Below are 26,977 nucleotides of genomic sequence, written 5' to 3'. Positions count from 1 at the left end.
TCAAGGCAATATCATCTTTATTACTCTACTTTTTGGGAAGATGAGGTTCTGTATATTAATCATCACTCTGACAAAGCACAATGTGCCATCGTCTGCTCTAATGTGTAAGCCTTGGACCAGAGTTGCTACTGGTATAAATTGGTGTACTTGCACCTAGAATCAGGCCCGCAGACAGCAGTTCCGGGCCCAAGGGCAGAAGTCTGTGGCCCCCCCTAGAAAGGGATGGCTGAGGGCTATGATCATGCACAGCAGGTGAAACTTCCCCTCCAGGAGGCTAGCTCTCCCTCCCGCCTCTCCCACCCACAACCCCGTTCCTGCTCTCCCCTTAAAACTGCTAGTTAAAATGATTGGAATTTCTGAACAGGCCTGGCAGCCGTGATGTGACTGCAGCAGGAAAGGCTGGCTGGGGAGCTCGTACTGGCAATGCACCAGAGCGGCACGACAGGGAAGGAGAGAGAAAGAGAGTTGGCAGATGTCCAACTCAGACAGCTTTGCTACGCAGATGGTCTCTCTTGCTGTTCTCCAGGGTTGGAAATGACATAGCTACAGGTTTGTGACTGTAAGTGTAAGAATGGTGGTCTCAAGATGAAGGGGAACTAATGAGCTTACAATAAACTACAGTCCAGAGTCCAGCAGGATTTCTTGGCCTCAAGTTACTGTAAGAGATTCAGTTTCCACTGGATGTTTTTATTGAGTTTTGGAGGAATAAGAAGTTCTGCATCTGAAAAGCAAGAGAAGAGATGGGAAGTTGGGACACTGCTACGTGAAGCTCTCTTAGGAGCTGAACACTTGAAAGCCTCCATGACACTTCTTTCACTGCCCATCAATAGTTGCTGACAAGCTTTCAGACAGATGAATTTCTCTTTTAGGAGACTGGTCTAAGGGTTGGAAGGAACTTTGTCAAAGTGGGGCCCACTGGAGCCACTCTAGCTGGAGGGCCTTGAGGGGCATGTGACATATTTATAGATTTAAATCTTGTCCAGTGTAACCACTCTGGGGCTGAGGTGGGTTTGTCAGTTGTCACCCCCAAGCAAAAGCATTTCTACAGATACCACTGTGCCACTGGATCCTGACCCAGAAATGGCCAATCATGCTAAACGTGAGCCCGGGAGAGCACAGGCAGCATCTTCATCTTTCGGTATGTCAAAAGTGAGTTTCAGTTCCTTTAATTTTGTTGCATTTCATCTTAAAACAACATTAGACAGGTTGTGGAGGAAACACCACCTGGTGAGTTTTTATGTGAAAGAGCAGGTATAAATGATTGAAGTGCTACCACAGAAAGCATCACCCTTATCCTTAGATTTCCAGCCCCAGTGAAGCAGGGACCTGGTCTGTCTAGTCAAGTATAAGTGCCATGCACTCCTAGGAAAAAACATCACCACAGGAATTCAGGAAGGAAGAAGTGTAATCCTTACAAGAGACACATCCCTGTAATGCCCAGAGGAAACATCAGAAACACTGCTGACCCACCAGATCAACCTCCAAACTGCATCACTAGGCTCTAGAACCTACGTGGCGGGGGCTAGTGGTTCCATCCTTGGCGACGTCCTGTACATACGATTAGTACGCAGTATGCTCTCTTTTACTAACCTTGTTCTACAGGAGCTGCAATTCTTTGCTGTTGATAGGCGGCCATGATGCTGTTGGCAGTTGAATTGGGGCCCAAGACCTGTAGAATAGGCAATATTGGCACATGAACAATATTCAAGTCCTTCTAACAATGAAGCAGAAGATTCCAAAGCCACGCTCTCCAGATCTATCCAAGTGGCAGTTCTGCCTCTTGCCACTGAAACAGGTAGCGCTCCCTGTGCAGGGTGGGCGCGTGCTTGTTATTGCCATTACATTTAAAGAGAGATGTGAGCTCCCGCTCTGACAACGCTTGGCATTTTTGGCAGATTATGCTAATGGCACATATCCATCCATCTGCAGCTGAACTCATCGCTGCCCAGACAGCAGGCTGGGCAATTGCTTTGACATTCAAAACCAAAGCAGGGGCTTTGTGACTGAAGCTGTGTGACAGGACTGTTGTATAGAGGCCAATGCAGGGAAGTAAAGCTGCACGACACTTTGCTGCAATCTCAGGGTACTGCTAGAGGAGACAAAGCCCCCTGTGAGCCACAGCGATCACTGACTGGAAAAGAGCTGGTAGTTAACATGGAAAAAGCCTACTGGATTCCTGTGCAAAGATAGCAACGGGGGCTGGCAGGAATGGCATCTGGACTTCAGGACCACGAGTGATACCTTTCTCCCACCTCCGTGTCAAAACCCCCTAGGCTGTGGAAGACACATAGTGTTGCCAACTCTCAAGATTTTATCACAAGTCTTGCGATGTTTGTGTTTGTCTTAAAGACCCAGCTTTTAGAGGCAGGTGACTGCAAGAGAACCTCAAGTTGCATTTAAAATAAGTTTCTAGCCGTTATGCTTAGGGAGAAAAGTTTCAAAATGTGACCTGAATTAGCCTTAAAGGCTGGGAAACCAGCAGGCACGGAAAAAGAAATCTTGTGTTTTCGTATTTTTAAAGAGCTGAGTGATTTCTTAGGCCTAAGTCATGATACTGACCACTTGGGGCTGGAATACATCAGCTTTCTGTCCCATTCACCATGGGGCACATATATATTGTACAATAGCAAAGGCACAGCACAGATTAAAGTGAGTGTATTGTTAACATTTGAAATCGAATGGAGGTAGGATATGTTAGCGGTTAATTCAGGATGTTAACGTAGTTCAGCTATTATGAAGATTTCTTTGCTCAATTAATGGACTAAAGAGAAGAGGGAAGGATACTGAATATATTGCACTGAACTCTGCAAATCATTTCACTTAACACAATGTTTTAATAAGTCAGTGCATTACATATGCATTATACAAGGCGCTGGTGAGACCTCATCTGGAATACTGTGTGCAGTTCTGGTCCCCCATGTTTAAGAAAGATGAATTCAAACTGGAACAGGTGCAAAGATGGGCTACTAGGATGATCTGCGGAATGGAAAACCTGCCTTATGAGAGGAGACTCTAAGAGCTTGGCTTGTTTAGCCTAACCAAAAGAAGGCTGAAGGGAGATATGATTGCTCTCTATAAATACATCAAAAGGGATAAATACCAGGGAGGGAGAGGAATTATTCAAGTTCAGCACCAATATGGACACAAAAACTAATGGATATAAACTGGCCATCAGGAAGTTTAGACTTGAAATTAGATGAAGGTTTCTAACCCTCAGAGGAATGAAGTTCTGGAACAGCCTGCCAAAGGGAGCAGTTGGGGCAAAAACATAGCTGTCTTCAAGACTGAGCTTGGTAAGTTTATGGAGGGGATGGTATGATGGGGCAGCCCAATTTGGCAATTAACTGATTTTTGACTACTAGCGGTAAATATGCCCAATGGCCTGTGATGGGATGTTAGATGGGGGGAGGGCTCTGAGTTACTACAGAGAATTCTTTCTGGGTGACTGGCTGGTGAGTTTTGCCCACATGCTCAGGGTTTATCTGATTGCCATATTTGGGGTTGGGAAGGAATTTTCTACTAGGGCAGATTGGCAGAGGCCTGGGTTTGGTTTTTTTTTGCCTTCCTCTGCAGCATGGGGCATGGATCACTTGCTGGTGAATTCTCTGTATCTTGAAGTCTTTAAACCATAATTTGAAGACTTTAATAGCTCAGTCATCGCTTAGAGGTCTATTACAGGAGTGGGTGGGTGAAGTTCTGTGGCCTGCGTTGTGCAGGAGGTCAGACTAGATGATCATAATAGTCCCTTCTGACCTTAGAGTTTATGCGTATATATGGAAGGAACACACAAGCCATCCAAGTCACCTAGCATTATCGAGCCAATCGGATCACTCCCACCCAGCTGGCAGGCAAGGGTCTGAGCAGCAGGAAGATGCAGTGCTCATCTAGAAATGCACTGCCCAGGAAGTCTATCCGACGTCCTGCAGCAAGGGGCAAACCTGTACTGCCTCCGATTCCAGTTAGAGTTTGTCTGAGTTAAAGACTCCAGGGTTTGTCTCTAAATGGCACCATGCCACCACAAATATGTAAGCTGCAAACAATAATTCAGGTCACAGCCATCAGGGAGAAAGCACCTACTGGGATAGCAGGGTTCCGTAGCCAGATTTCCGGGAGTGATCTCTCAATCCACTGCAAAGCCTCTTCCAGGGCCTGCTGCAGCTCCCTGGCCTGCTCATCATAGCCAAAGAGCACGAGCCCCTTTAACAAGCTGTGCACTTCACCTGCAGGGAAGAGATCAGGGCTGGATTTAGGGGCAAGCGACCCCCTGGGGTGCTAGGTTTGGGAGAAGCTGGGCTCAGGGTGCTGTGAATGAATAAATGCACATTTACAGATCCCAGCGTGCAAATTTATCGTCGTATGTGACAGGGATAATCACGCAGGCAAATCGAGCATCAAAGTCGGGAAACGGGCACAAGTGCAATACAAAATGAGGCATTCGAAAGTTTAACAAACGGGGAAGGAGGGGGCATGTAGTCTATGGCCAGCCCTAGCAGGGATCAACCAGGTTTACTAAAGAAGCCGTGGTGCTGGTCTAGCCCTGGGGACAGGGTGAACACAGCTGCTGCTCTCCTGCTGTTTCCCAGCCATCCCCAGTGCAGTGGGCTCAGCATGAGAGGGCCCAGTTCCTCTCACCCTGGCTCATTACACTGGGGGGCTTGGACTATTGTTTGCCCCTCAGAGCAGCGACAGCTGCAGAGATTTGGACTAGCAAAGCCAACCGGGAGTCCCTGATCCTGGCTCCTTGCTGAGGAACGCGCCCTTCCTGGGGCCTCTGGGGTAGGGGCTGCTCTCTCCAGCAATCCCAGCCGCCCCCACGGCCTGGCCAGTGGCTACTGTTTGCAGCCCACACTTCAAGATCAGAAGGTGGCATCTGGACTCGGAGTGCCGCACAAGCTGCACGCTGGCGTGGCTCAGCCAAGGGGCCTTACCTTTCATGTTCTCAATGGTGCGGATATGTTCTCCCAAGGCCTCCAGAAGGGCCAGGTCCTCCAGGGGGCTCCCTTCCTTCAGACTGTGCCGCTTGCGCTCCGCCTTGCGACGGTTCTTGGAGGACCGGCTGGAAGGGAGGAATGTCCAAAATCACCACGGGCAGCAGAGCGGGACAGAGTGGCTGGCTTTACTTTTTCCTCTGACAAGAAGTCATGACCATCCCCCTCACCAATGAAGCCACAAACAAATGCATCTTAATGCGGAATGTGCACCTCTTGCAAGACACAGGCGGGCTGCCAGCCCAGGCACGGGCTGAGGGGTGGCTTCCCACCTGCACCCACTGCCTGCTGGGTGTGGCTGCCAAGCAGCTGGGCCTGAGGGTGGTTCTGTGCTTGCTTTGGTGCTCCCGAGAGGAACCTAGCAGCTGCTGCACTGGGGCTGTGCCGGTTTCTATGGCAGCTGGACAGATGCAGCTTTCTGCATCACTGGAGTGGCACTCAGGGGCTGGACTGCAGCAAAAGCTCCAGCCAAGACTGCAGGACCCGCTTTGTCTGCAGCCCATTTCTTCTTTTTAAAGCACGTTACAGAACTGCTGACACACTCTCACGTCTGCACCCATAGCCCTTCAGGAGGGAGAGCCTGCCACTGGGTGAGTAAGTGTGCAGATGGAGTTGGACACCATTCCACCTCTCTCATCCTCCCCGGGACAGCATGAACAGCTGTGCTCTAGTTTGAGGGCAGACATACGCAGATATCCTCGAGTTACTGTGCGAGTATTTGCCACTCGTGTCACTGGCCGTCACGATGCTGCTGGTTTCGGAAAGGAAGTCTATCTCCGGACAATTTGGTGTCTCATCCTCTGCAAAACAGATCAGCAACAAGTTAGACCTTCCCCCAACCCCCAGCGAGGGTGAAGTTTATTGTCCAAGCAACAGAGGAAGAAACAACAGCATATGGTTATACTGAGACAGGTGATGCCAATGGGCAGTCCAAGGGAGGGACACAGAACATCTTATCTCAGAGCAGGATCTGCCTGGAGAAGTCTAAGCACCATGGGAATATCTCCGACTTCCCCTCCACAAATTAATTACGTATGTTACTCAAGAAACTGTCTTTTATGGGACCTCTACTGCTGGACCATTCGCCCCGTGGCACTGGGAGAGCCCCTGACCACAATCAGGCTTCCCCAGGACATGGCAGAGGTGAAGAGAACAGGGGCAGTAAAGGGCAAGTGTAAGAAATGGTGCTTGTGGGGAAAGTGCTGGCCCTGACCCCGCCGGACATGGTGGTCTCCAAGACAGTGAGAAGGCCTGTTGCTGCGGGGAAAAGGCCCATGGTGGGTCTGGCAGGGTTTAAACCCCAAGGTCTTTGGTATAACCCAGCATGCTGAAGCACTGACCTAAAAGTCCTGAGAAGTAGGGGGAAGCCCCCTTTGAAAATGCAATTGAAATTAAATAAAAATGAGAAAGTAACTAACTAAATAAAACGAGAGAAAAAACTTCAGTGAGTGAGAAACGGTGGGAAGCTGAGAATCACTGCACCTGCAGTTACTCTGCCCTGAACGCTGAGTCGCTATTGAGAGACAGCTGGCCCTCGCTTCCCTATCTGCCCTCGTACCAAGAGCTGCACTGCAAAGGAGTGGGCCAGCAGACACTGCTTTACCCTCTCATGAGTTCATAGGTGCGAGCACATCGCACTGTGGAGCACCCACAGGGGGACAGACGTGAAGAAAGAGGAGTAGCTTTCTTTTAAAATAATCCCCATAGGCTTCCCTGAACTGGCAAGAGGGGAGTGAGCCAGAAACCTCCAACAAGTGCTCTACAGTGCAGCACGTGTGCGGATCATGACTGTGCCCCAATAGGCCAGCGGGGGAAGGAAGACGTGGTCCTTTCCTGGGGGGCTTCTACAGGTATGTGGAAGTTTTTTATCTCAGTGAAGTTGCCACTTTGACCGCTCTCTAGAAGAAGAAATGTAAAATGTAAAGCAGGAAGTGCAAAGATTCCACACACAGTGACTGAAATCAACAGATCACATTCCAATTCTCTGACTCTTGTAATTTTTTTTTTTTTTTTTTTTTTTTTTTAAATAAGAAATATAAAACCAGGCGCCGCGCCCCCCCCCCCTCCCCCCACACACACACACAAGCTACTGCAGGCCCCAAACAACAACCACCTACGTTAGGGCATGAGGAGCGCAGGGGAGGACTGTTCATCTTAGAAAAGAGACGACTAAGGGAGGACATGATCGAAGTCTCTAAAATCATGACTGGTGCGGAGGGAGTGAACAAGGAAGTGTTATTTACTACCTCATATAACACAGGAGCCAGGAGTCACCCAATGAAAATTAATAGGCAGCAGGTTTAAAACAAACAAAAGGAAGTACTTCTTCACACAACACACAGTCAACCGTTGCCAGAGGATGCTGTGAAGGCCAAGACTAACAGCTTTAAAAAAGAACTGAAGTTCAAGGAGGATGGGTCCATCGATGGCTATTAGCCAGGATGGGCAGGGATGGAAAACCATGCTCTGAAGTGTCCCTAGCCTCTGACTGTCAGAAGCTGGGAATAGGTGACGGGATGGATCACTTGATTACCTGTTCTGTTCATTCCCTCTGAAGTAGCTGGCACTGGCTATTGTTACAAGACAGGATACTGGGCTAGAAGGACCATTGGTCTGACCCACTATGGCCATTCTTATGTTCCTACGAGGAAACCACTTCATTGCTGTTTTCAGGAGTTCACTAAAAACACCACTAGTTACTGACACTACAGCACCTGTGTCAGTTCAGAACCTACCCAGTAGCCCTTGGTGGGCCTGCTCCTTTAGCTCTCGGACCAGCAGGAGGCGCTTTCTGTGGCGTGTGAATGTTGTTTTCTGAGACTCCAGAAACTCCAAATAATTTCTCTGGGCTGCATAAGAGAGCAGATGGGGCCAGGAAGGTGTTAGGTTCTGACCAAAGATTAATCAGCACAATCCAAATCTGTGGTGCTCAAACTTTTCCAGTCCCCCGCCCCCACTTATTGGTAATAGAATCTGTCTGCCGCGCCCCCCCCCCCCACCCCCCCGTTACAGCATAGCCAAGGCTTCCTCAGCAGAGGAGCTTGGGCTGAAGGCAGAGCTGGGGATGGGGGAGGAGCTGGGGCTAGAGGCAGAGAGGGAATGTAGGCAGAGCTAGGCTGGGGGCAGAGCAGAGGCAGAGTGGAGCTGTGGCTGTGGGCGGAGTTAGTTTGGGGGTGGAGCAGGAATGGGGGCAGAGCTGGGTGCAGAGTGGAGCTGCGGTGGGGGGTCAGATCTCATCTTCGGATGGAGACAAGAGTGAGGGCAGAGCTGGGTGTGGAGGCAGAGCAAGACTGGGGGCTGAACTGGGTTGAGGGAGGCTGGGGCCAGAGCAAAGCCGGGGCAGAGCAGGGCTGGGGGCATGGCACTCCCTCCTCGCCCCCCCCCGTGGGGGCTGACCCAGCCCCACCACATGCTCCTGACATTCCTCCGTGCCCCCATAGGGGGTCCTGCTCCACAGTTTGGGGCCACTGTTCTAAACTTTGAAACCCTTTTCCAATTCCCTCTGGAAGCAGGGCGAGGGCTGTGTTTGTATTGTTAACATGTGCTGCTTTTGGAAGTTGAGGAGCCCAGCTCAGTGGGGGCAGAACTGTTCAGGATTCACAGAGGGTGGATGGAAACTCAAGGCTTAGAAAAAGCCAATAGGAGCCTAAAGGCAGTTTGCTAAACCCAGATTGCTAAAGGCTTACCCTTCTTCTAATCCCCTTTCATTAAGATGGTTCAGGATAACAGAGCACACAGCTCCCAGCCCCAACCCCAGCAGAAGGAGAATTCTCCAGCAATACCAGCCAGCCTTCCTTTAGCCCTCAAAGCAGGAGAAGGAAAGTTAAGCTATCTTGAAACTCCTCCACAGAGGAGCTTCATGTACACCTTCCCTACACACAGCTCTGCCAATGCACCTCCTTTACTAACCAACCACAGTCCTACTTTTCCAGCTCACTCTCCCCTGCACGCACAAATCCCATCATGCAGCACTGACGTCTGAGGGAAATTTTGCCACTGATCTCAAGGAGGGCAAGATAGAGTCAAAAATGCCTGTCCCATTGCTGCATGCTAAGCTGGGGTGAGCAGGGTCAGATGTGAACAGCCATCCACTCCTAACTAGGCAGAGCCCAGGAAACTCCTTCCATACATCTTCTAACGCAGGTCTCATTAGGACGCTCCCTCGGACTCCATTACAAACAAGGAGAGAGCCCCGTGCATCCAAAAGCACGGAGGGTTCTTCACAGTAACGAGAGACTTGCCTTGTAGGATGGCAGGTTTGAAGTTGGTCTCCAGAATGTCTAGTCTGTTGTATTTGTGAATCTGGGGGGAGAGTGAGAAAGTGGCGAGTGCTTTCAGGAGACAAACACAAAGTCTCACATCAGGCACTCTCTAGGAGTTAGTACTTAGGAATGCTCTTACTAGTCTCAAAGCTTCTTCCCAGATTGTCCCTTCCAAGAGCAGGAGCACAGCCTCTTCATAATCCTGGGGAAAGAAGAACAAGGAAGCAAAGGTTATATTGTCCTACAATCAGGTGCTCTCTCTGGCACAGGGCATTGAGCTCCTAGGCAACACCCTCTCAAGCCCAGCACCCACCACGAATGTATTGCAGTCAGTGCCAGGAAATCCTGCCTGATTCCAGTCTAGCATATTTACACCCTAATGACAGCTTTACCCAAAGTTTTCTCCTTCTCCATTGTCCTTCCCGCCATCCCAAACCCAGCCCGGCAATGCCGGGCCAGCATCACTCCTGGACGGATGGACGGACACACGGACACACACAAGAAGAGAGATGGGCTGCAAGTTCCTTACAGAGAAGGGCAAAAATCAAGTCTACTTAATCATCTGTAGAAGCGTGAGCTAAACTGCAACACATTCAGTGCCCCTCTCCTTCAACAGCTATTGCAGCAGCAGACACGGCCGTGTTCCTTTCAGGACTCTTGGCAGCTCAGTGAAATGTATCAAACCCGGCTCAACCATACCGCTGACAAGTCCCTCCATAAACGTTTGGGAGCACACCATAGGATTTGCTGTCCTGTCCTATAGCTTCTACTTAGCCAATGTCTGTTCTTTGACCAGAGATCGCCTGTCTGACAGGCACAGCGGGTACAAGTCATCGCTGGGTCAAGCATGCGCACAGGAAGAATTCAAGACACCACAGTCCAAACCTCCAAATGCCTTAGAGTCTAAGAAATCCATGGAGCTTTTCACTAGCCGCAGCTATGCTGCCACATGCCTCTGCTGGGCTTGGCTTATGTGCATTGCACTGAACTGAGAAAAAAGTTTACGGTTTAGAGCTATTGGTTGAGGACACAGTGCACTCCTCATTTCAGGCTCTGTTTCAAACAAGGTATGGTCATCAACAGCAGCAGAGACTTTCTATAGCTCCTTTCATCCGGAAGCTGTTAGGTACCTACTTCTCACAACATCCCTGTAGAGCCACACTCAAACCACCATTTTATACCTGGGGAAATGGAAGCAGAAAGGCAAATGTCTTTCCTGAAAGTCACATCAAGTGTATGGCAGAGCTGGGAATTGAAATTAGATCTCCACACTCCCAGCATTTGTGCTCTAGGACAGTGGTTCGCAACCAGGGTAGGGGTACACAGAGGTCTTCCGAGGGGGTCAATGTATCTACATATTTGCCTAGTTTTACAACAGGCGACATAAAAAGCACTAGCAAAGTCAGTAAAAACTAAAATTTCATACCAATAAAATGAGAAAGTAAACAGTATTTTTCCATAATAGCGTGCTGTGATGCTTTTGTATTTTTGTGTCTGATTTTGTAAGCAGGTACATTGTAAGTGAGGTGAAACTTGGGGTACGCAAGACAAATCGGATTCCTGAAAGGGGTACAGTAACCTGGAGAGGTTGAGAACCACTGCTCTAGTCTCACGCTGGACTACAGACAATTACGGAATGAGACAACTCAGGTACCAGAGTGCCAGGCTAACACTGGCAGAACATGTTACCCGAGTATTGTGCTGGCTGATGGCCCCGCCCTCCTAGATGTGCTTGCTTCCAGCACCACCCCAGCACCACCAGCCTAGACTTGGTCACCCCCCATGACCCCAGGTTAGTTAATCTTTTTGTCAGAGGTGCCCAAACAGAAGGGGTCTGCATGAGCAGAGAGGGGACAAAAGGCCTGGGTGGAGAGCGAGTATGAGGGCAGGCAGGAGGGGGGTGTCACTGGGTGCATGGTACCTGTGCATACTGCTCCAGGAGCATGGCTGCCTCAGCATGTTTCCTCTGTTCTACTAGTTTTCCTACAAGAGAAAGACAGAATTAAGCATTTCAGGAATTTCAGGAGTTTGGGTCCAGACAAGACACCTGATCTAGAAGTGGAAGACGCCCACTATTGGGGCTAATGAATCCACAGTGTTAAGTCTCTAGCGTCCGTGAACTCACTAATGCTAAATTTCTCTGGCTGGCTGAAGGAGCCCTGTTTGCATCCAGGGGAAGAGAGAGACAGGCGTGAGTGAGACAGAGCGTGTGTGAGTGCAGTGGCGAATGGAGGTTTCCTTTATTTAAACCTGAGCCAGACCTTACAGATCTGGCTCATGCAGCACTTGCCCTTGCTTCTCATTGCCAGCATGAGGTCTGCAGGAACAGCCACTGCCTTCTCTGCTCAATGAGAACTTGCCTCCCACACCAGAAGCGGGTGTAAAGGAGAGTAAGGAAAGGCATCAGTGCCATGAAAATTCCCCAGCAGGGTCTCCATTTAATCATCACCAGTAATAATCACATGACGGCAGCACCCAGAGGGCCCAACAGAGACTGGCGCTTCACAGACAGGCCATGCCACAAAGAGCCTGCGGTCTGCACAGCCAAATGGAGGGAGAGGAAATGGCAGAGATGAGAAATGACTTTTCCAGGCTAACCCAGCAGGTCAGGGCAGAGAAGGAACCAGAAGTCAGATCTCCTGAGTCCCAGTCCCACTGCTGTTCTAGACAGTGAAACTTGTTTAAAAGCAGAGCTTTCTGAAAAACAGCTCCTAATGAGACTCAGATTTTAAAGCTTTGATCATCTCGCCTGCTCTCCTGTGTAACACAGGCCATTGGACTTCCCTGAATTAATTCCTTACTGAACTAGAGCATCTCTTTTAGAAAAACTCTTGGTTTAAAGTTGCCAATGATGTAAAATTCAGCATGACTCTTGGTAAGAGGTCGGATTAGAGGACAGAATCCTTTACGTGCATCTCCCTTAAATACTTCAAACAATTATTGTGGGGATCTTTGAGCAGGAAGGGTTTGTGGCAGACAGAACATGGCTTGAAGCCCGGGAAGAGGGCATGCCTCGTCCTGAGATAGACATCCCTAGCGGGACCACTAAATCTAGCTATCTAACTCAACCATATACAAGAAGCTAAATTACAACTATAAGCCACTTTGAAGCACTTGCTATTTCAAGAGAGGAGGCGTTCCAGTAACTGTCATGGACAGAAAGAAGGAACAAAGGGGCACAGGACCAGCAGCACCTCATATACTGCCGCATGAACATGGGGCTCCGGAGGGCGCCAGAGCCATCCCTACAGATACCACTAAGGCAAAAATTCTCCGGCAGCCATGCACGTGGACGTACACACACCTAACATGGAATCGATATGAGCTAGCACTTGAAGAAGAAAGTTCCACACTGATGGACATCTGTATTCGGTGCATCCACTGATTCTTACCTGCCAGGCTCCTCGCAAGGCCAGCCAGCTGATCTGCTGTGTAACCAAGCCGAGAGGCCATGCATAGAGCCTGCTGCCAGCTGCCACTGTTCAGAAAGGCATCAAGGGCACTCTCAAATGCACTGCAGCGGGCAAAGATCAGTCCAGCCTGCTCGTACAGATGCTTCTGGTTCAAGTACTCCCCAAAGGCACAGCTGACAACCTATGAGAGTGAGACCAAATGACGATAATGGAGTTACCAGCAAGCCTGAAGAGAGAGCCAAGGAAAATGGTCCAAGTTTGGCTAATGGTAGCCAGCTGGCCCATCTCTCAGTCTCAGGGCTCAGAGATTGCCCTGGCCAACATCCCAGCGCTCAAGCATGCACATGCGTACGCCCACGAGACAAGAGGGCACAAGCATGCACGTATGCATGTGGGGCTCTGCGCTCTTGGGGCTGGGTAGGTTTGCAGGGTAAAGTCACATGAAGCCAAGGGTTGGGGTTTGGTTGCAGGGCAGCAGTTCTCTTGCTGCTCAGGATTCCTGCCTATAACGGGTCAGTTATTGCACCAGATGCACCGTGACTTCCAAAGGGCAATGGGTGGGAGGTAGACCGCTCAGTGAACGCAGGGGGGACAGGAACAGCAACGCCGCACAGGACTGGGACCTGAGCAGCAGCTCTTGCCCCCTGCCCCACCCACCAAGGGGCAGTAAGAAGAGCTGCAGTTCACCGTTAAAAAGAAAGGTTTGGAAGCGCAGTGCAGAGAACAGGAGTTCCTGGTTTCAAGCATTCTCCATGTTAACCCCTGCAGCCAATGGGGGCCAACACTTCATGAACAGAGCATAACTGCCCCCTAAGGTCACATCGCATGTCACACACCTGGTGTTCTGGAGTGTCAGGTGGATACAGCTTCAGGGCTTCGTTATACAAATTCTGATCCTTCACCAAGTTCAGAAATTCGGAGAAGTGCTCTGCACCTGAGGGAAACAATTCACTGTCCTGTTGTGGTACAGACACAGCAGGGCAGGGTACACAACTCCCACCACTTCGCTCTCACTGTGGGAAAGGATGGCTGGTTGAGCTTCGGGGCCTTGCCACAACTAATCAGCCACACCAATGATATCAGACTGAGGCTCACGAGCCGCAAGTGGCGCTTTAATGTGTCTCCTGCGGCTCCTTGCAGCCCATGATATTGAAACAGGAGGTATCTCGTCCCACCCCCTGCTCAAAGCAGGACCAGCGCAGACTAAACCATCCCAGCCGGGGCTTTGTCAAGCCGAGCCTTAAAACCCTTTAAGGATGGAGATTCCACCACCTCCCTAGGTAACTTGCTTCCTTTACAAGTCACTTTTACGACAGAACTTGTGCTTCAGCAAAATAACCCTCCAAAAAGAGTCTCTCTCCAAACTGAGGTATAAAATCAAGTAAAGTTAATCAGTGCAACAGCAGCACCATGAAACAACGATCCCACAGTGGCTTCCTGTGATGCTCACTTTCTTTTACCTTATACCACAGAAGGAGGTGAAATGCTACAACAGACACAATACATGCAGGGCACTTACCACATTTGCTGAGGTGGCAGAGTGCCTTCTTGTACCTTTTCAGGTATTTGTCTATAGTGTAGCGTTGATAGTTGGTTTCCATCTTCCGGAGGGTGTTTAAGAATGGCAGGTATTCCTTTGGGTCCTGCAAGGGACACAACAGATAACTGCATTGCTTCTTGTATATCAAAGTACTCAGTCATATAATTCCCTGACAACTGCATCTCCCCCAACGTACAATCCATAATCAGCAAGAAAAGAGGGAATTTTCAATTAAATCCATAGTTGGAGAGGTACTAAATACCAGTCCCTCTGGGTGGTTTATGCTTTTGGGCTCTTCTAGCCAGTTAATTTCTGGTTTTGAGATTTGAAAATCAACTCCCGTATAGATTTTAGCAGCATGTCAAGGGCGGGCTAAAGACAGGCTCTATTTTCAGTTTGAGGGTGTTAATTTTTGATTTCCTAACAATATTCATCAAAACTGTTTCCTTCTCTTACCCCATTTGACTTTTTGCCAGTGGGTGGGCATATGTTGCAGAATCTCAGATTTCATTTGAAAAAAGTGTTTCCTGACTTAATGGTTGGGAAGAAACCCCTAATGGTATAAAGAATGTTTTCCTTGAGGGCCAGCGGCAGCTCCTTCCCTGCACCCTCTCCAACTTGAGAGGGTGGTTTCCCAAACAGTGCTGATGAGGCAGTGAGGGGTGGGGAGGCTGGCCTGTTGGTGGTGCTTGGACTTTGGGAAAGGGGTCTGGAAGATGGGTGCCTGGACTGTACAGAGTTACGGTTCAGAAACCAGGTGTCAACTGATCCACCTTTGAAATCTGGTAATTTTGTTTTGTCAAGTGCAGCCTTTCTAGAAAGCGGTAAGAACAAGTAGCATCACAACAACCTTCTGAGACTTCTCTGCCACCATGACAACCAGATCAAAGTCATATGTCCCCAGGGAGTGATCGTACAGTTCATTGACGTCCACCAAGAAGAGCAGGTACTTCAGCGCTGCCTCTGCAGTCACCCCCTCGGCTGCTGGAGAAACGGATTCTGTAATTGTGGAAAACAAGAGCCATCAAAATCACTTGCACCCTGGACCAATCAAAGGCTGTTCCCGTGAGCTACAGGCACACCCTGGGAATGCATGCTCACTTAGCTTGCTAGGGACGGCAAGGTCTGACTTCAGAGGCAAACCAGCAGTCCACCTGCTCTAAATGCTTGAAAGAGGGGATGCTGGTTATGCCAGCCTTAGCTATTCGCGTAGTGACCTGCACAGCAGTAGAGCAGTCTTCAGGGCCTGGCCTGACGAAGGGACAACACAACTTGCATCCTGCTTGTCTCACTGCAGAATGATAACCTAACGTGCCACTTTGAGGGACTGGTGACAGGCATGGGGGCACACAGAACAATCGTGCAAAATATGGGGACCAAGGAGGCAACTAAAACACCTGTGCTCATTCACTGACATGATCAACCAATCCCTGACTGAAGAGTAATGGTCATGACACCAGGCAACAGTAATCATATCTGACACTGTCTCTTCTGTGCTATCCAGTGCTATTTCATTGTGCCAGCTAACATCAGGCCTCAAAGTTCAGTTCAGAGACTATGGACAAATTTTTGTTGTTCAGAGTCAAGTTAGGGTAAATAACGCTAATAATTAGCGCTATTATGAACTCTCCCCGGGTAAGCAGCCCCTTTCTTGCCATCTGAACTTGCAGCACCGTACCTCGCAGCTCATGCACTTTTTGGAGAGCAATTTCCAGTTCTGGGGTGCTTTTCTTCACGTGGGATGTCAATATTGAAAGACAGTATCTGAGGGAAACAGACAACAAGAAACAGCAAGAAACAAATCAGAAGAAGATCAACAAACTGTTCCTTTTAAAGTTATATCATTGAATGTTTTTAGTGTAGTCTTTTGCTTTAATGGAAAGGTTGGGATTTGGGGATTTTGGTTTTTTATTTTAAAAGAAAAAAGGGTGAAGAATACATCAGGAAGGAACATTTGGCCTGAGATGATCCCTGGGACATAGTACATCTATAAACTGTGTTTGATGATATACCTTAATTAAAACAGAAAACTAGCTTCCTCACCACATCAGACTTTACTATCTTTGGAAAACAGGATTGAGCGCAAGTTATTAAAGCTGGTCAATTTTTTTTTTAAACAAAGTTTATCGTTGAAAAATGGTCTTTTTTCTAAAGGAAAATTTTTCACCAGAACATTTTCCCCGGTCAGTCAAAATGCTTTATTTTTTGTTAAAAGTTGTTTCAAATTAAATTTCTAATAAAAAATTGAGTTTTTCATTTATCAAAAGCTAGTATTCAGTAAGTGAAAAATGTCAGAGGTTTTCAGATTTTTTTTAAAAAGAAAAATATGGCTTTACTTCAAACCCTTTGGAATGAAAGAATTTTTTTTTTTACTCTAAAAGTGATTTTCTATCACTGTTCTGTTCTCATCTGCAGTTAGCATTTCACTTACTTTTGAGGGTTGATGTTTTCCATAGCAGCTCTCATGGCATCACAGATAATGTCTACTTTTTTCACATCAGGACACTGTTGTGGCTGAACGTTGCTGCTAACTGGAGATGGGTACATAGTCTTTGTGAAGTCTTCCTCTCTGAGAAGAAATATGCATTAGAGATACCAGCTGAGTCCCAACTCAAAGCCCAGCACAAATACTTGTGTCAGAAGACACATACCAGGCACAAAAATCTTTTATCCCATCATCATCTGGCACAACTGGAAAGGACTCATGAAGTGGATTAATATTCATCATGCATGGTTTGTTCTCATACCCTCTCCCTCTCCCCAGGGAAACATAAAACTTCTACTCCACAAATGATACAGGTCAATAGGCAGACTTCATTTCAAGAAGAGTTTTTTTTCTCGTCAGACAATTGGAGTGTCTCACGAAGGTTCCAGGCACTTCTGATATGAAGACGATTGCTCAGGATATTACTGTAACAGTCTGCATGAAAATCAGAGGCTGACTTTTTTTTAAAACGGGAGCCTAATGTTAATCTCCTAACTCCTTAGTCTGAGCTGCTGCTTGGCACTTTTGACAATAAAGCCCTTTTGTTAGGTTCCTAAACAAAGACTTAAGCCTGAGATTTTCAAAATGAGACTCCTCAGTCCAAGGGCAGATATCTAAAGAAGTGACCTGATTTTCAGAAGTGCTGATCAAACTAGCAGCTCCCAGTGAATTTAAGGGAGCAAATCATACTCAGCCTTTTGAAAAGTCACCTCTTCAGGGGCCTGAATGATAATCCTGGACACAGATCTTAGATAAAAAGAGGTGCCTTATTACCCCTCTGCCAATTCCCCACAGGAGTCCCTTAAACCAGAGAATGTCAAGGACTGAAGCAACTAATGAGATTCTCAGTAAATATTCACATTCACACGGCAAACCAGAAAAACTACAAAGTGCTACAAGCAAAGAAAGTAAGTCCCCAGTCAGCCAAATCAAACCAACAACCACAAGTGAGAGCATCCTGCTGGATCCCTCTGTCTGGATGGAACAGGTTCACAGCCAGCTAGCCTGGCAGTCGGAAGCGATCACCATCCATTTGGCCAGACTGAATCCTCTGGTTCTTTGAGATCCAGCCCCATTCTCCAGCTGCCAGAGCAATCATACTGTGCCTTTATTTACTAGGTGTGCATTTATCAGAAGAATAATACTTACTTCAACTCAGTGAAAAACAAGTTGATATAATTCACAGAATCTATTTGTTTTATGAAGGTTTCCACATTTTCCAGAAAAACCTGAAATGAACAAAACCCTTTCAGTGCTGCAGCTGTTACTTTACACAGGCATGTTAACACAAAACACGCAGAGCGACTTTAAAGGGTCATTTAAACTGGCACTTGGGTATATCCAATTCTAAACCCAAGTTGCCCTGCTCTTGCCATTTGCACACACTACAGTGCTTTTCATGCAAACAGTATGACCTCTGCAGTACTGGGTGCCATCCTTAAGAACATGTATATCCCCAACCCTCCCAAGCTCTGACGCCAGCTGTTCACTACAAGGCAATGCCAGCTGCCTGCCTGCCAGCTCAGAGGAGATAACTTTCCAAGGGTGACATCCTGCACTCAGATCTGTGCGTTGGACCCCTGCCCCTCTGCTGAAAATCCATCTGCATGGATCCAGTTGCAAGGCCTTAGCAGATACAAGCAGCACAGGTTCTACTGACTGCCTTCTGCCTCTTCCATTTCCAGGAAAAGCTTCCTCCCCTGACTGGCCTGTGGGATTCTGAAGTGGTGTTGGCAGAGCTTTATAGACACTCATTATGGATCCCACACTCCCTGGGAGGCATGGAAACATGCAAGGGGAGGTACAAGCACGATTCAGACTTGCCTTGGGGTTGTGATCATAAAGAAGGTTGAGGTTGATTCTCAGCTTCCTCATACATTCAAATGCTGCTTTAAACATAAGCCTGTTGGAATGGGTCAAATACAGCAGGTTTTCAGAGAGGAGTGTGCACTACAATCTAATGTATACAGGGGGGAAGGAGAACACGGGACAGACTATAAATAAACCTATATGGCTTAATTTTCACTGCCTTCCAAAGGGCTTGTGCCTTCCCTCTGCAAAGCAGGCTGGCTGTGGCCATGCCTAGTTCCTCATCTGGCTGAGCCAGGTATCACACTGGGTTAGCGTTTAACCAGGCACAGTTTTAAAAAGAGTTACATTTGGGTTTCAAGGTAACAGTGTATTGGTCGCAGACAGAGCTGTGCAGTTTTTTTCAGTGAATAGTTTATTTGCCCCAAAATGTATTTTTCAGATAAAAAAAATTTTTTCACAAATTCAGCAATTAGTTCCAGACAAAATAAATGAAAAGAAATAGAAAAGTCCAAACAGTTCATTGGCATTCTTGAAATGAAACTTTTCAAAACTATATTTCACTTTTAAATTTATCTAGGAGTTGTTAAAAAGAAAAAGTAACACCCACCCAAAAGCATAACAAAAATAAAATCTTTTCATTTTGGATGAAAAACTGAAAAAATTCAGTTTCAGATTGACCCAAAATGAATTCCATCCCCCTCCCGCACCCTGATATTTTGGTTTTATGTCTGAATAGAAAATAAATTAACTACCCGTTCAGCTCTAGTCACAGGTGTATTCCTATTCCATTAGAACAGTGACATTTAGCAAGGTTTTATTCCATGGGATGGTCTGGCCCTCTAGGGTAAGTTATAGTTATGGAGAGCGGAAGAGACAGCATCATTCCCAACTTGTTCTGCAGTGAATCAAGATGACCTACATTTAATTTGCCTATTGTTGTTCCTCCTGTCCCCTAACCGCTGCCTGGCTGCCCTTTGATTACCAAGCTCCTTGCAGCAGGGACTGAAGCACGTAACACAAGCTGTATATAAATCAGAGAAACGTTGAGATGGCTCTGTTTGCAAGCGGCAGTTACCTGGAGGGCCCAGTTGCCAGCACTGGTTTGTTTCCACTTGCCAAGTCATAACTCTTTGTGAATTCTCCATAAGTAGCCCCCCTTTCCGCTTAGTTTAAACCCCTCATTTTGCAGGTCCGATTCAATATCCCACCAGGACAGCCTGACCTTCCAGCTGCTCCCCGCACAAAAGCCTGGGGAACACAGGCTGATACATAGTGACACTCACCTGTCCAGCCACTTCCTAATCTGGGCCAGAACAAGGGCTCGGTGGTGAACAGTCTCCAAGTTTCCTCTGGGCATCTAAAAAATGGATCCCAACAATAATTTCTCCTACATATGCTAAGAGCTCTGCACCTTGAACCCTGGTTGGCCATGGCCAGGCCAGCCATCCCCAGCTCCCCCTCACCCCCAATGAGGAAGTGGGGTCTTCACACTGGACTGCTGGGTGAAGGGTGGGGGGCAGGCCCACCACTTTGAGTAAAACTGTTTCTTCAACCTAGGAGCTGGATTCAATGTTTTCACAGTTCAGTAAGACATCCCCTCCCCCAAAGGCTGTGGAGGGAGAAGGAATGTGGTGGCCCCAAACATCACAGTGCTGTGCTAGTAACAGCTAATTTGGACTCCATCATTTTGTATGTATAGTTGGGATTATGTTTTCCAATGTGTGTTATTTTGCATTGATTAACATTGAATTTCATCTGCCATTTTGCTGCCCTGTCATCCACTGTTGTCAGATCCCTTTGTAACTCCTCGCACTCAGTTTTGGGACTTAGCTACCTTGAGTAATTTTGTAAACTTTGCCACCTCACTGTTACCCCTTTTTCCAGATCATTTAGGAATGTTGAACAGCACTGGTCCCAGTACAGATCCTTAGGAGACTTTGTTATTTACCTCTCCACTGTGAAAACTGATCATTTATTTCCTACTCTTTGTTTCCTATATTTAAACCAGTTACTGATCTATGAACGGATGTGAACATTATTTACTGTAATTAGAAGTTCTTCAATAGGGGTAGTCCCTATCTGTATTCAATGCCAGGCTCCTGAGTCTGGAAATTCTTTCAAGTGGTGTCTGTTAGCCTGCACGTGCCCACTAGGATCTCCTTGGGCTCTGAGAGAGGGTATAAGAGATGGTGCAGGCCATCACCTCTTCTTACCGCAAATACAACAGGATCCAGAGCAGAGGGGATGGAGGGCAGGTAGTGGAATAGATAGGGACCACACACCTCAAAAAGCTTTTTGTTACAGTAAGTAACCGCTACTATTGCGAGTGCTGACCCCTACGTGTATTCTACATGCCGGTGATTGGCAAGCAGTGCTCTGACTGGAAGTGGGTGCAAGGAAGCTGGCAGCAAAGATGCTTGCAATACTGCTGATCCCACAGCTGCATCAGCCGAGGCATGAACTAAAACGTAATGTGTAGTGAATGCGTGGGCAGAATGTAGCCACACTGCAAATGTCTTGTAGATGTCATGGAGTGATGCCGGGGAGGTGGCCTGGGCTCTTGTGGAGTGAGCTGTGACACCTCCGGATGGGGGGAGGAGGGGAAAGGTGTGCTATTCAGGAGCTAGTGTTGAGGGTTCTGGACCTCTCTTCTAGTGGGATCTGGGGGTCATCTGCAACTCTTGGCATTAGGTCTTGGTACTGTCTATGGTCATCTGGCACAGAGGGAGAGGAAGGAGTTACTGCTTTGTCCAGGGATGAAGAGGAGATACCCACTGGAACCTGCAGGTCCTGGTCAATGTCTTCCTCCACATACACAGATGGATCCGGTTGGTGAGAAGGAAAGGAGTGGCACTACCTCTAAGGAGGACACAGATGCCTGCCATGGACCCCAATGATGCCGGAAGGTGAGGTCAGACAGCTGCAGGGTTCCCCCAGGAAATCGGTACCAGCAGTTCCTGGGGAAGCCGTATCTGGAGGGACACAGTGTGACTCCTTGAATATCTGTCAGGGCTCAGTGGTCTCAGCAGAGATACTGGAGTGACTAGCACTCTCCAACTCATCCAAGTCTAGAAATCGTTCCTCCAGTAGTGGTGTGGCTATCGATACTGGAGCACTCCTGCCAAAGGGCTGTAGGTGGGATGGCTCCTGGGACACCATAGTAGCAGCCTCCTCTAGTTAGTAATACTCCTCAAGAGGGCTGGGGTGGAGAGGCCAGGAGACTGCAGATGAAGTAGGACTATGGTAACACTGCAAACCGCAAAGTAGCGCCCTCGAACCCCCATATACACCATTGTGATAGAATTATGTTTTACACAAAGTATACCTTTATACGAAGTATTTTAAAAGTCTTGGCCAGTTAAACAACAACATCCTGTTGGATTATATGTGCTATTGTCATATGAGAAGTTATGAAGTATTGCTGTATGTGTTACCGAAGTATGTTGTGAGGTAGGAATGCCCACCAGCCATCCTTTCAGCACAGAATGGAGAGGGGCCTCATAGCCTTCTCCATCAGGTATTTCTGTAGGTGGAGCTCATGAGCTGCCAGAGTTCTGGGTGTCAACGAGCAACAAATACTGCACTCCTTGAAGATATGCGTCTCACACAGAGACTAGAGGCAGTGCTGATGTTCTCCACTGAAGGAGAAGGAGTGATAGCAAGAGACGCAACCCTTGAAACCCCGAGCCTCTAGGCATAATCCTAGACCCAAGGAGGAAATCCCCAACTAGGGGAAAAAACCTACTATACTAACTATACTATGAACTTTAACTAACCAGTAAACTAAGAAGAGTAAAAACTATTTACAAATATCTTTACAGATACTACTACCAGTTGATGGAGGAGAGGACACAGGATTCCGACTCAGGCCATGCAGACCTAAGAAGGAACTGCCAGAGGCATTGGCCCACCTGGTGCCCCACACCTTGTCAGCAGCATGAGGAGATCTGTGCATGTACAGGCCAACGGAGATGGCTTGAAAGAATTCCTAGACTCAGGTGCCTGGCACACATGCATACCCATGTGGAATATACAGTGGGACCAGCACTCAAATAACAACTTCCCTCTTATCCCATGACTGCCTAAGAAACTTTGGTGAGGGACCATGTCAAAGGCTTTCTGAAAGTGAGTACACTACATCCATTGGATCATCCTTGTTTGCTGACCTTTTCAAAGCATTCTAATATATTGGTGAGGCATGACTTCCCTTTACAAAAGCATTTTGACTCTTTCCCCAACATATTGTGTTCATCTATGTGTCTGATAATTCTGTTCTTTACTATAGTTACAACTAATTTGCCCGGTACTGAAGTTAGGCTACCGGCCTGTTATTGCTAGGATCGTCCCTGGAGTCACTTTAAAAAAAATCAGCGTTACATTAGATATCTGCCAGTCATCTGGTACAGAGGTTGATTTAAGCAATAGGTTACATATCACAGTTAGTAGTTCTGCAATTTCATATACGAGTTCCTTCAGAACTTGTGGGTGAACACATCTGATCCTGGTGACTTACTACTTCTCAATTTATCAATTTGTTCCAAAACCTCCTCTACTGACATCTCAATCTGAAATAGTTCCTCAGATTTGACACTTAAAAAGAATGGCTCAGGTGTGAGAATCTTCCTTGCATCTTCTGCAATAAAGATGGTTGCAAAGAATTCATTTTGCTTCTCCACAACTGCTTTTGTCTTCCTTGAGTGCTCCTTTAGCGTCTTGATCAGCCTGATTGTTTAGCAGGCTTCCTGCTTCTGATGTCCTTTAAATTTTTTTTGCTGTTAGCTTTTGTCTCTTTTGCAAGTTGTTTTTTAAACTCCTTTTTGGCCTGCTTAATTAGACTTTTACTGAGTTGCCAGAGTTTACGTTCCTTTCTATTTTCCTCAGTAGGATTTGACTTCCAATTTTTTAAAGATGTCTTTTTGTCTCTAACCGCCTCGTTTACCCTGTTTAACCCAGGGTGGCTTCTTTTAGTCCTCAACTCTCTTTTATTTGGGGTATACATCTAGTCTGAACCTCTATTATGGTGTTTTTAAAAAGTTGCCATGCAGTTTGCAGGCATTTCACTCGTGAGTGTTCCTTTTAATTTCCATTTAATTAGCCTCCGCGTTTTTGTGTAATTCCCCTTTTTGAAGTATCAAAGCAGGGGAGCAGGGGCAAGAACATATGAAGCACACAACAGATGGTATCAAAGCAGATGGCTTTGGACAGATGGCTTCATTTGTATGAAAAGTAAACTAAGAGGTCATCTACCTCCCATTCACATGAGGCTGGAGTTCAAGAGTGCTCAGCACCCAGAATGGCAGAGGATTGGGGGGAATTCACCATCCTCAATGAGTGAAAATCTGGCCCTAAATGTGGGTGCTGAGCCCTCCTGAAGCACGGCCTTTACTACAGACAAGCACCAAGAGATCATCCTCTGACCCTTTGATTTAGTGAGGTGCTTCAGTGTCACCGAGAGCAGCCACTGGAGCCTTATTTATCTGAAAATCCCTTGTTTGTGTCTGGATCCACTCCTGCCAGGGGGTCCCAGAGGGACAGCATGAGTTGTCATGATCAGGATCCTGTAGAATCAGGATCTGTGGTTCTGGTGGTTTGTGAATGGTGGTCCCACAGTCTGGAAAGCGAAGGTAGCTGTTGTACTGTACTTGACATGGATAGCTCAGCTAGCTACTACCTTCCCCACCCGCAAAAGCTGGGTGCTGTGTTAGCCTATGCTGGGGAAGCCACACCCCCACATGTGGCATTGCAGTAGTAAAACGAGAGCTGACCTGCAGGATGAGCTTGGTGTCCTGGGGCACAACGGTGACGATACGGGAGCCCCGCTCCACCTTGCGCGATGTCTCATTGTTGGGGGTAGGGGTGCTGCTGAAGCCTGCCTGCAGAACTGAGAAAGGCAGAGATGTCAGCAAGGGTATGACAAGTTCCTACATACAGAGCAACTTCCCCAGTCCAGCCACAGGGCGTCCGCTGAGCTCCTGGCTTGGAACCCACCCATTGTAAGGGATGTTCTGGTAGCACCTCCAGCACCAGTCAGATTCAGAGCCATATCATGCCAGGCACTATCACACACAGACTAGAGAAGACAGCCACTGTCTGAGGAGCTGAGTCTAGGCACCAGGCAGTTACAGACACACAAGCAGCTGCCAGAAGCACAGAACATGTACTTTGCCATTCCTCCTCATCCTTTTTACCCTCACAACCCTCCCCAAGTCTCCCATTTCCAGTTGCCAGTCAGATGCTGCCCAGCATGGTTCACCTGGGGCATCCCTTCCATTCTACCCCTCCCCACTGGGAGCACTCAGCCTCGTTTTGAGAGGCAAAGGCAAAGCCAATCTGTTAAAGAGTAGAGGAGGCTCCTGCCAGCTGACTGCTTCTCTCACAGGTGGCCCACCCAGCCAATCCTGCCTCCAGCCACTGCTTCTTCTGCTTCTTCTGGAGGGGCCGCCAACGATGGTTTGTGGAGAATAAGCTACTCCTCCCTGCGCTAGTGAGGGCTGGGAAGTGAGGGAGCGAGGTTACTCCCAGAAACGGATAAGGAGCTCCCCAGGCACAGCCCATGAGGGGATACAGGGAATTCACTGGCACCCATCACAAGCAGCCACTCTGGACAATCAGGAAGTGAGATTGTGGCCATGACACGGAGCCTTGGAAGTGAGAGCCTGTCTGGGTTCCATCATGAAGGCAGAGGGCCCAGGAAGCAAACATCAAGGCCTCTTACATACTACAGGCCATATCTGAATATTTACCTTTCAGTGACGTGTCTCTCAAAGATACACACTGGCAGGTGTGGGAGTGGGTGGTCACCAGCAGAAACTCATCATATGTGGCAAATGAGGTAATGTTGGAAGCCACCTGTGGAAAGCGAATTCAATTAAGTCTATGAGCACGAGCAGCAGCAGATGAAATCTAATAAAGTCACACAGAGGCAAGAAGTGAAACAGCATCAACACAAGCTTTGGTACCTCAATGTCATTAATGAAAAAACGGCATCGATCCGTCAGACCCAGGATGGCCTCCTATAATGAAAATGGAGAATTACAATGTTACAGCACTGGTTTACCGGCACCATTGTTATAACTGAGATGGGGCTTTACTGTAAGCCCTTTATTTTCATATTTCCAGACTGGACTGGAATGCCTCATGCTTATTTTCAGCACAGCGGTGAAGTGTTGAAGGAAGTTGGATAGGCATTTGTCTGATCACTGAGATCTCAATGTAAAAAGCGTTTACTTGCTTAAAAAAAAGGATCTCCAGGCCCTTGTGATTGGACACTCAACAACATCTTTCTACCAAACTCTTCAAACTTGACCTAGGTGGCATCCTTGATAACAGCACACTTGCCATCTCTGAATGAGTCTGGTCAGGCAACAACAGCTAATGGCTTGAAAGCCATCAGATCCAACGCTGTAGTGCTCATCGTTTTACATAACTTGTAAGCACCCCAAGGCCCTCCATGCAGCAGCATGGAAACAGGAGGTTGGGAACCCACTATGGTAGAGGCCAGTGCGTGGATCTGGAGATGTGATTAATGCCAAGTTTCTAAAAAGGAAATGAGCTGGAAAAATAAAACCAAACCATAACAGTAATTTAATGCAACAATTAGCGACACCCCTGGCAGGAAGTGTAAGAAAGACAAGGTGGGTGAAGTATTATCTAATACTGGACCAACTTCTATTGGTGAGAAAGACGAGCTTTCAAGCCACACAGAGCTCTTCAGATCTGGGAAAGGTTCTCTGCCTGTCGCTGGTAAATGCAAAGCGGAACAGATTGTTTAGCATAAGTAGTTAGCACATAGTGTAATGGACCATTCAGACGAGAGTAGCCCATTAACACCTCTGCAGTCATAGAATAAAATGAGGGGGGTCAGTGGATTACAGATAAACTATTATTAATCCAGTGTCTCTGTTCAGACCATGATTTTTACTGTTTAGCAGAGCAATGAATTTAAACTCTCAGGCTTGTCTTTTGAAAGTGTTGTGCAGGTTTACTTTGAGGATGCAGACAGAAAGGTCAGTTATAGAGTCATCAGTTAGTGAAAAGTGTTCACAGATGATAGAGTGTTTTTCGTCTTTTATCATTTTCCTGTGTGAGTTCATTCCAGAATGCAGTGATTGTCTGGTTTCACCTGCGTAGTTGATGTTGGGGTATTTAGTGCACAATGTAAAGTATACCAAATGTTGTGATTGGCGTGTGTAAGATCCATGGATCTTGAAAGGTGTGTTGTGGGAGGTGTTGATCATAGCAGAAGTGGAGATATGTCTGTATGAGATATGTTTGCGTCTGAGGTGTTAATGGGCCACTCTACCTTGAATGGTTCCCTACAATATGAACTAACGACTTATGCTAAACACCTGTTCCATCTGGTATTTAGCTGTGACACAGACCTGAAGAAGAGCTTTGTGTGGTTTGAAAGCTTATCTCACCAACAGAAGTTGGTCCAGTAAAAGACATTCCCTCACCCACCTTGTCTCTCTAATATC

General features: G+C 47.4%; 1 protein-coding gene across 1 annotated transcript in view; it reads right to left on the bottom strand.

Annotated features, from left to right (window-relative positions):
- Positions 1-26,977, bottom strand: part of ELP1 (elongator acetyltransferase complex subunit 1) — a 53,179-nt gene continuing 26,202 nt past the window's right edge. The window contains exons 17-37 of the mRNA XM_067553311.1: positions 25,460-25,513; positions 25,244-25,349; positions 24,266-24,381; positions 19,784-19,857; positions 18,513-18,591; positions 17,838-17,917; positions 16,635-16,772; positions 15,882-15,967; positions 15,054-15,202; positions 14,183-14,306; positions 13,500-13,597; positions 12,643-12,844; positions 11,172-11,233; positions 9,390-9,452; positions 9,230-9,290; positions 7,724-7,837; positions 5,677-5,788; positions 4,929-5,056; positions 4,078-4,220; positions 1,591-1,669; positions 1-721 (exon numbers count right to left, since the gene is read on the bottom strand). Coding sequence (XP_067409412.1) covers positions 654-721; positions 1,591-1,669; positions 4,078-4,220; positions 4,929-5,056; positions 5,677-5,788; positions 7,724-7,837; positions 9,230-9,290; positions 9,390-9,452; positions 11,172-11,233; positions 12,643-12,844; positions 13,500-13,597; positions 14,183-14,306; positions 15,054-15,202; positions 15,882-15,967; positions 16,635-16,772; positions 17,838-17,917; positions 18,513-18,591; positions 19,784-19,857; positions 24,266-24,381; positions 25,244-25,349; positions 25,460-25,513 — 2,136 coding nt within the window. The 3' untranslated portion in view covers positions 1-653. The remainder of the gene's footprint in view (positions 722-1,590; positions 1,670-4,077; positions 4,221-4,928; positions 5,057-5,676; positions 5,789-7,723; positions 7,838-9,229; positions 9,291-9,389; positions 9,453-11,171; positions 11,234-12,642; positions 12,845-13,499; positions 13,598-14,182; positions 14,307-15,053; positions 15,203-15,881; positions 15,968-16,634; positions 16,773-17,837; positions 17,918-18,512; positions 18,592-19,783; positions 19,858-24,265; positions 24,382-25,243; positions 25,350-25,459; positions 25,514-26,977) is intronic.

The sequence above is a fragment of the Emydura macquarii genome, unplaced genomic scaffold, assembly GCF_026122565.2.
Source record: "Emydura macquarii macquarii isolate MOO-44397 ecotype Brisbane River unplaced genomic scaffold, CSIRO-AGI_Emac_v2 contig_1451, whole genome shotgun sequence".
Classification (NCBI taxonomy): domain Eukaryota; kingdom Metazoa; phylum Chordata; order Testudines; family Chelidae; genus Emydura; species Emydura macquarii.
This window is presented reverse-complemented; position numbering and strand designations above follow the sequence as displayed.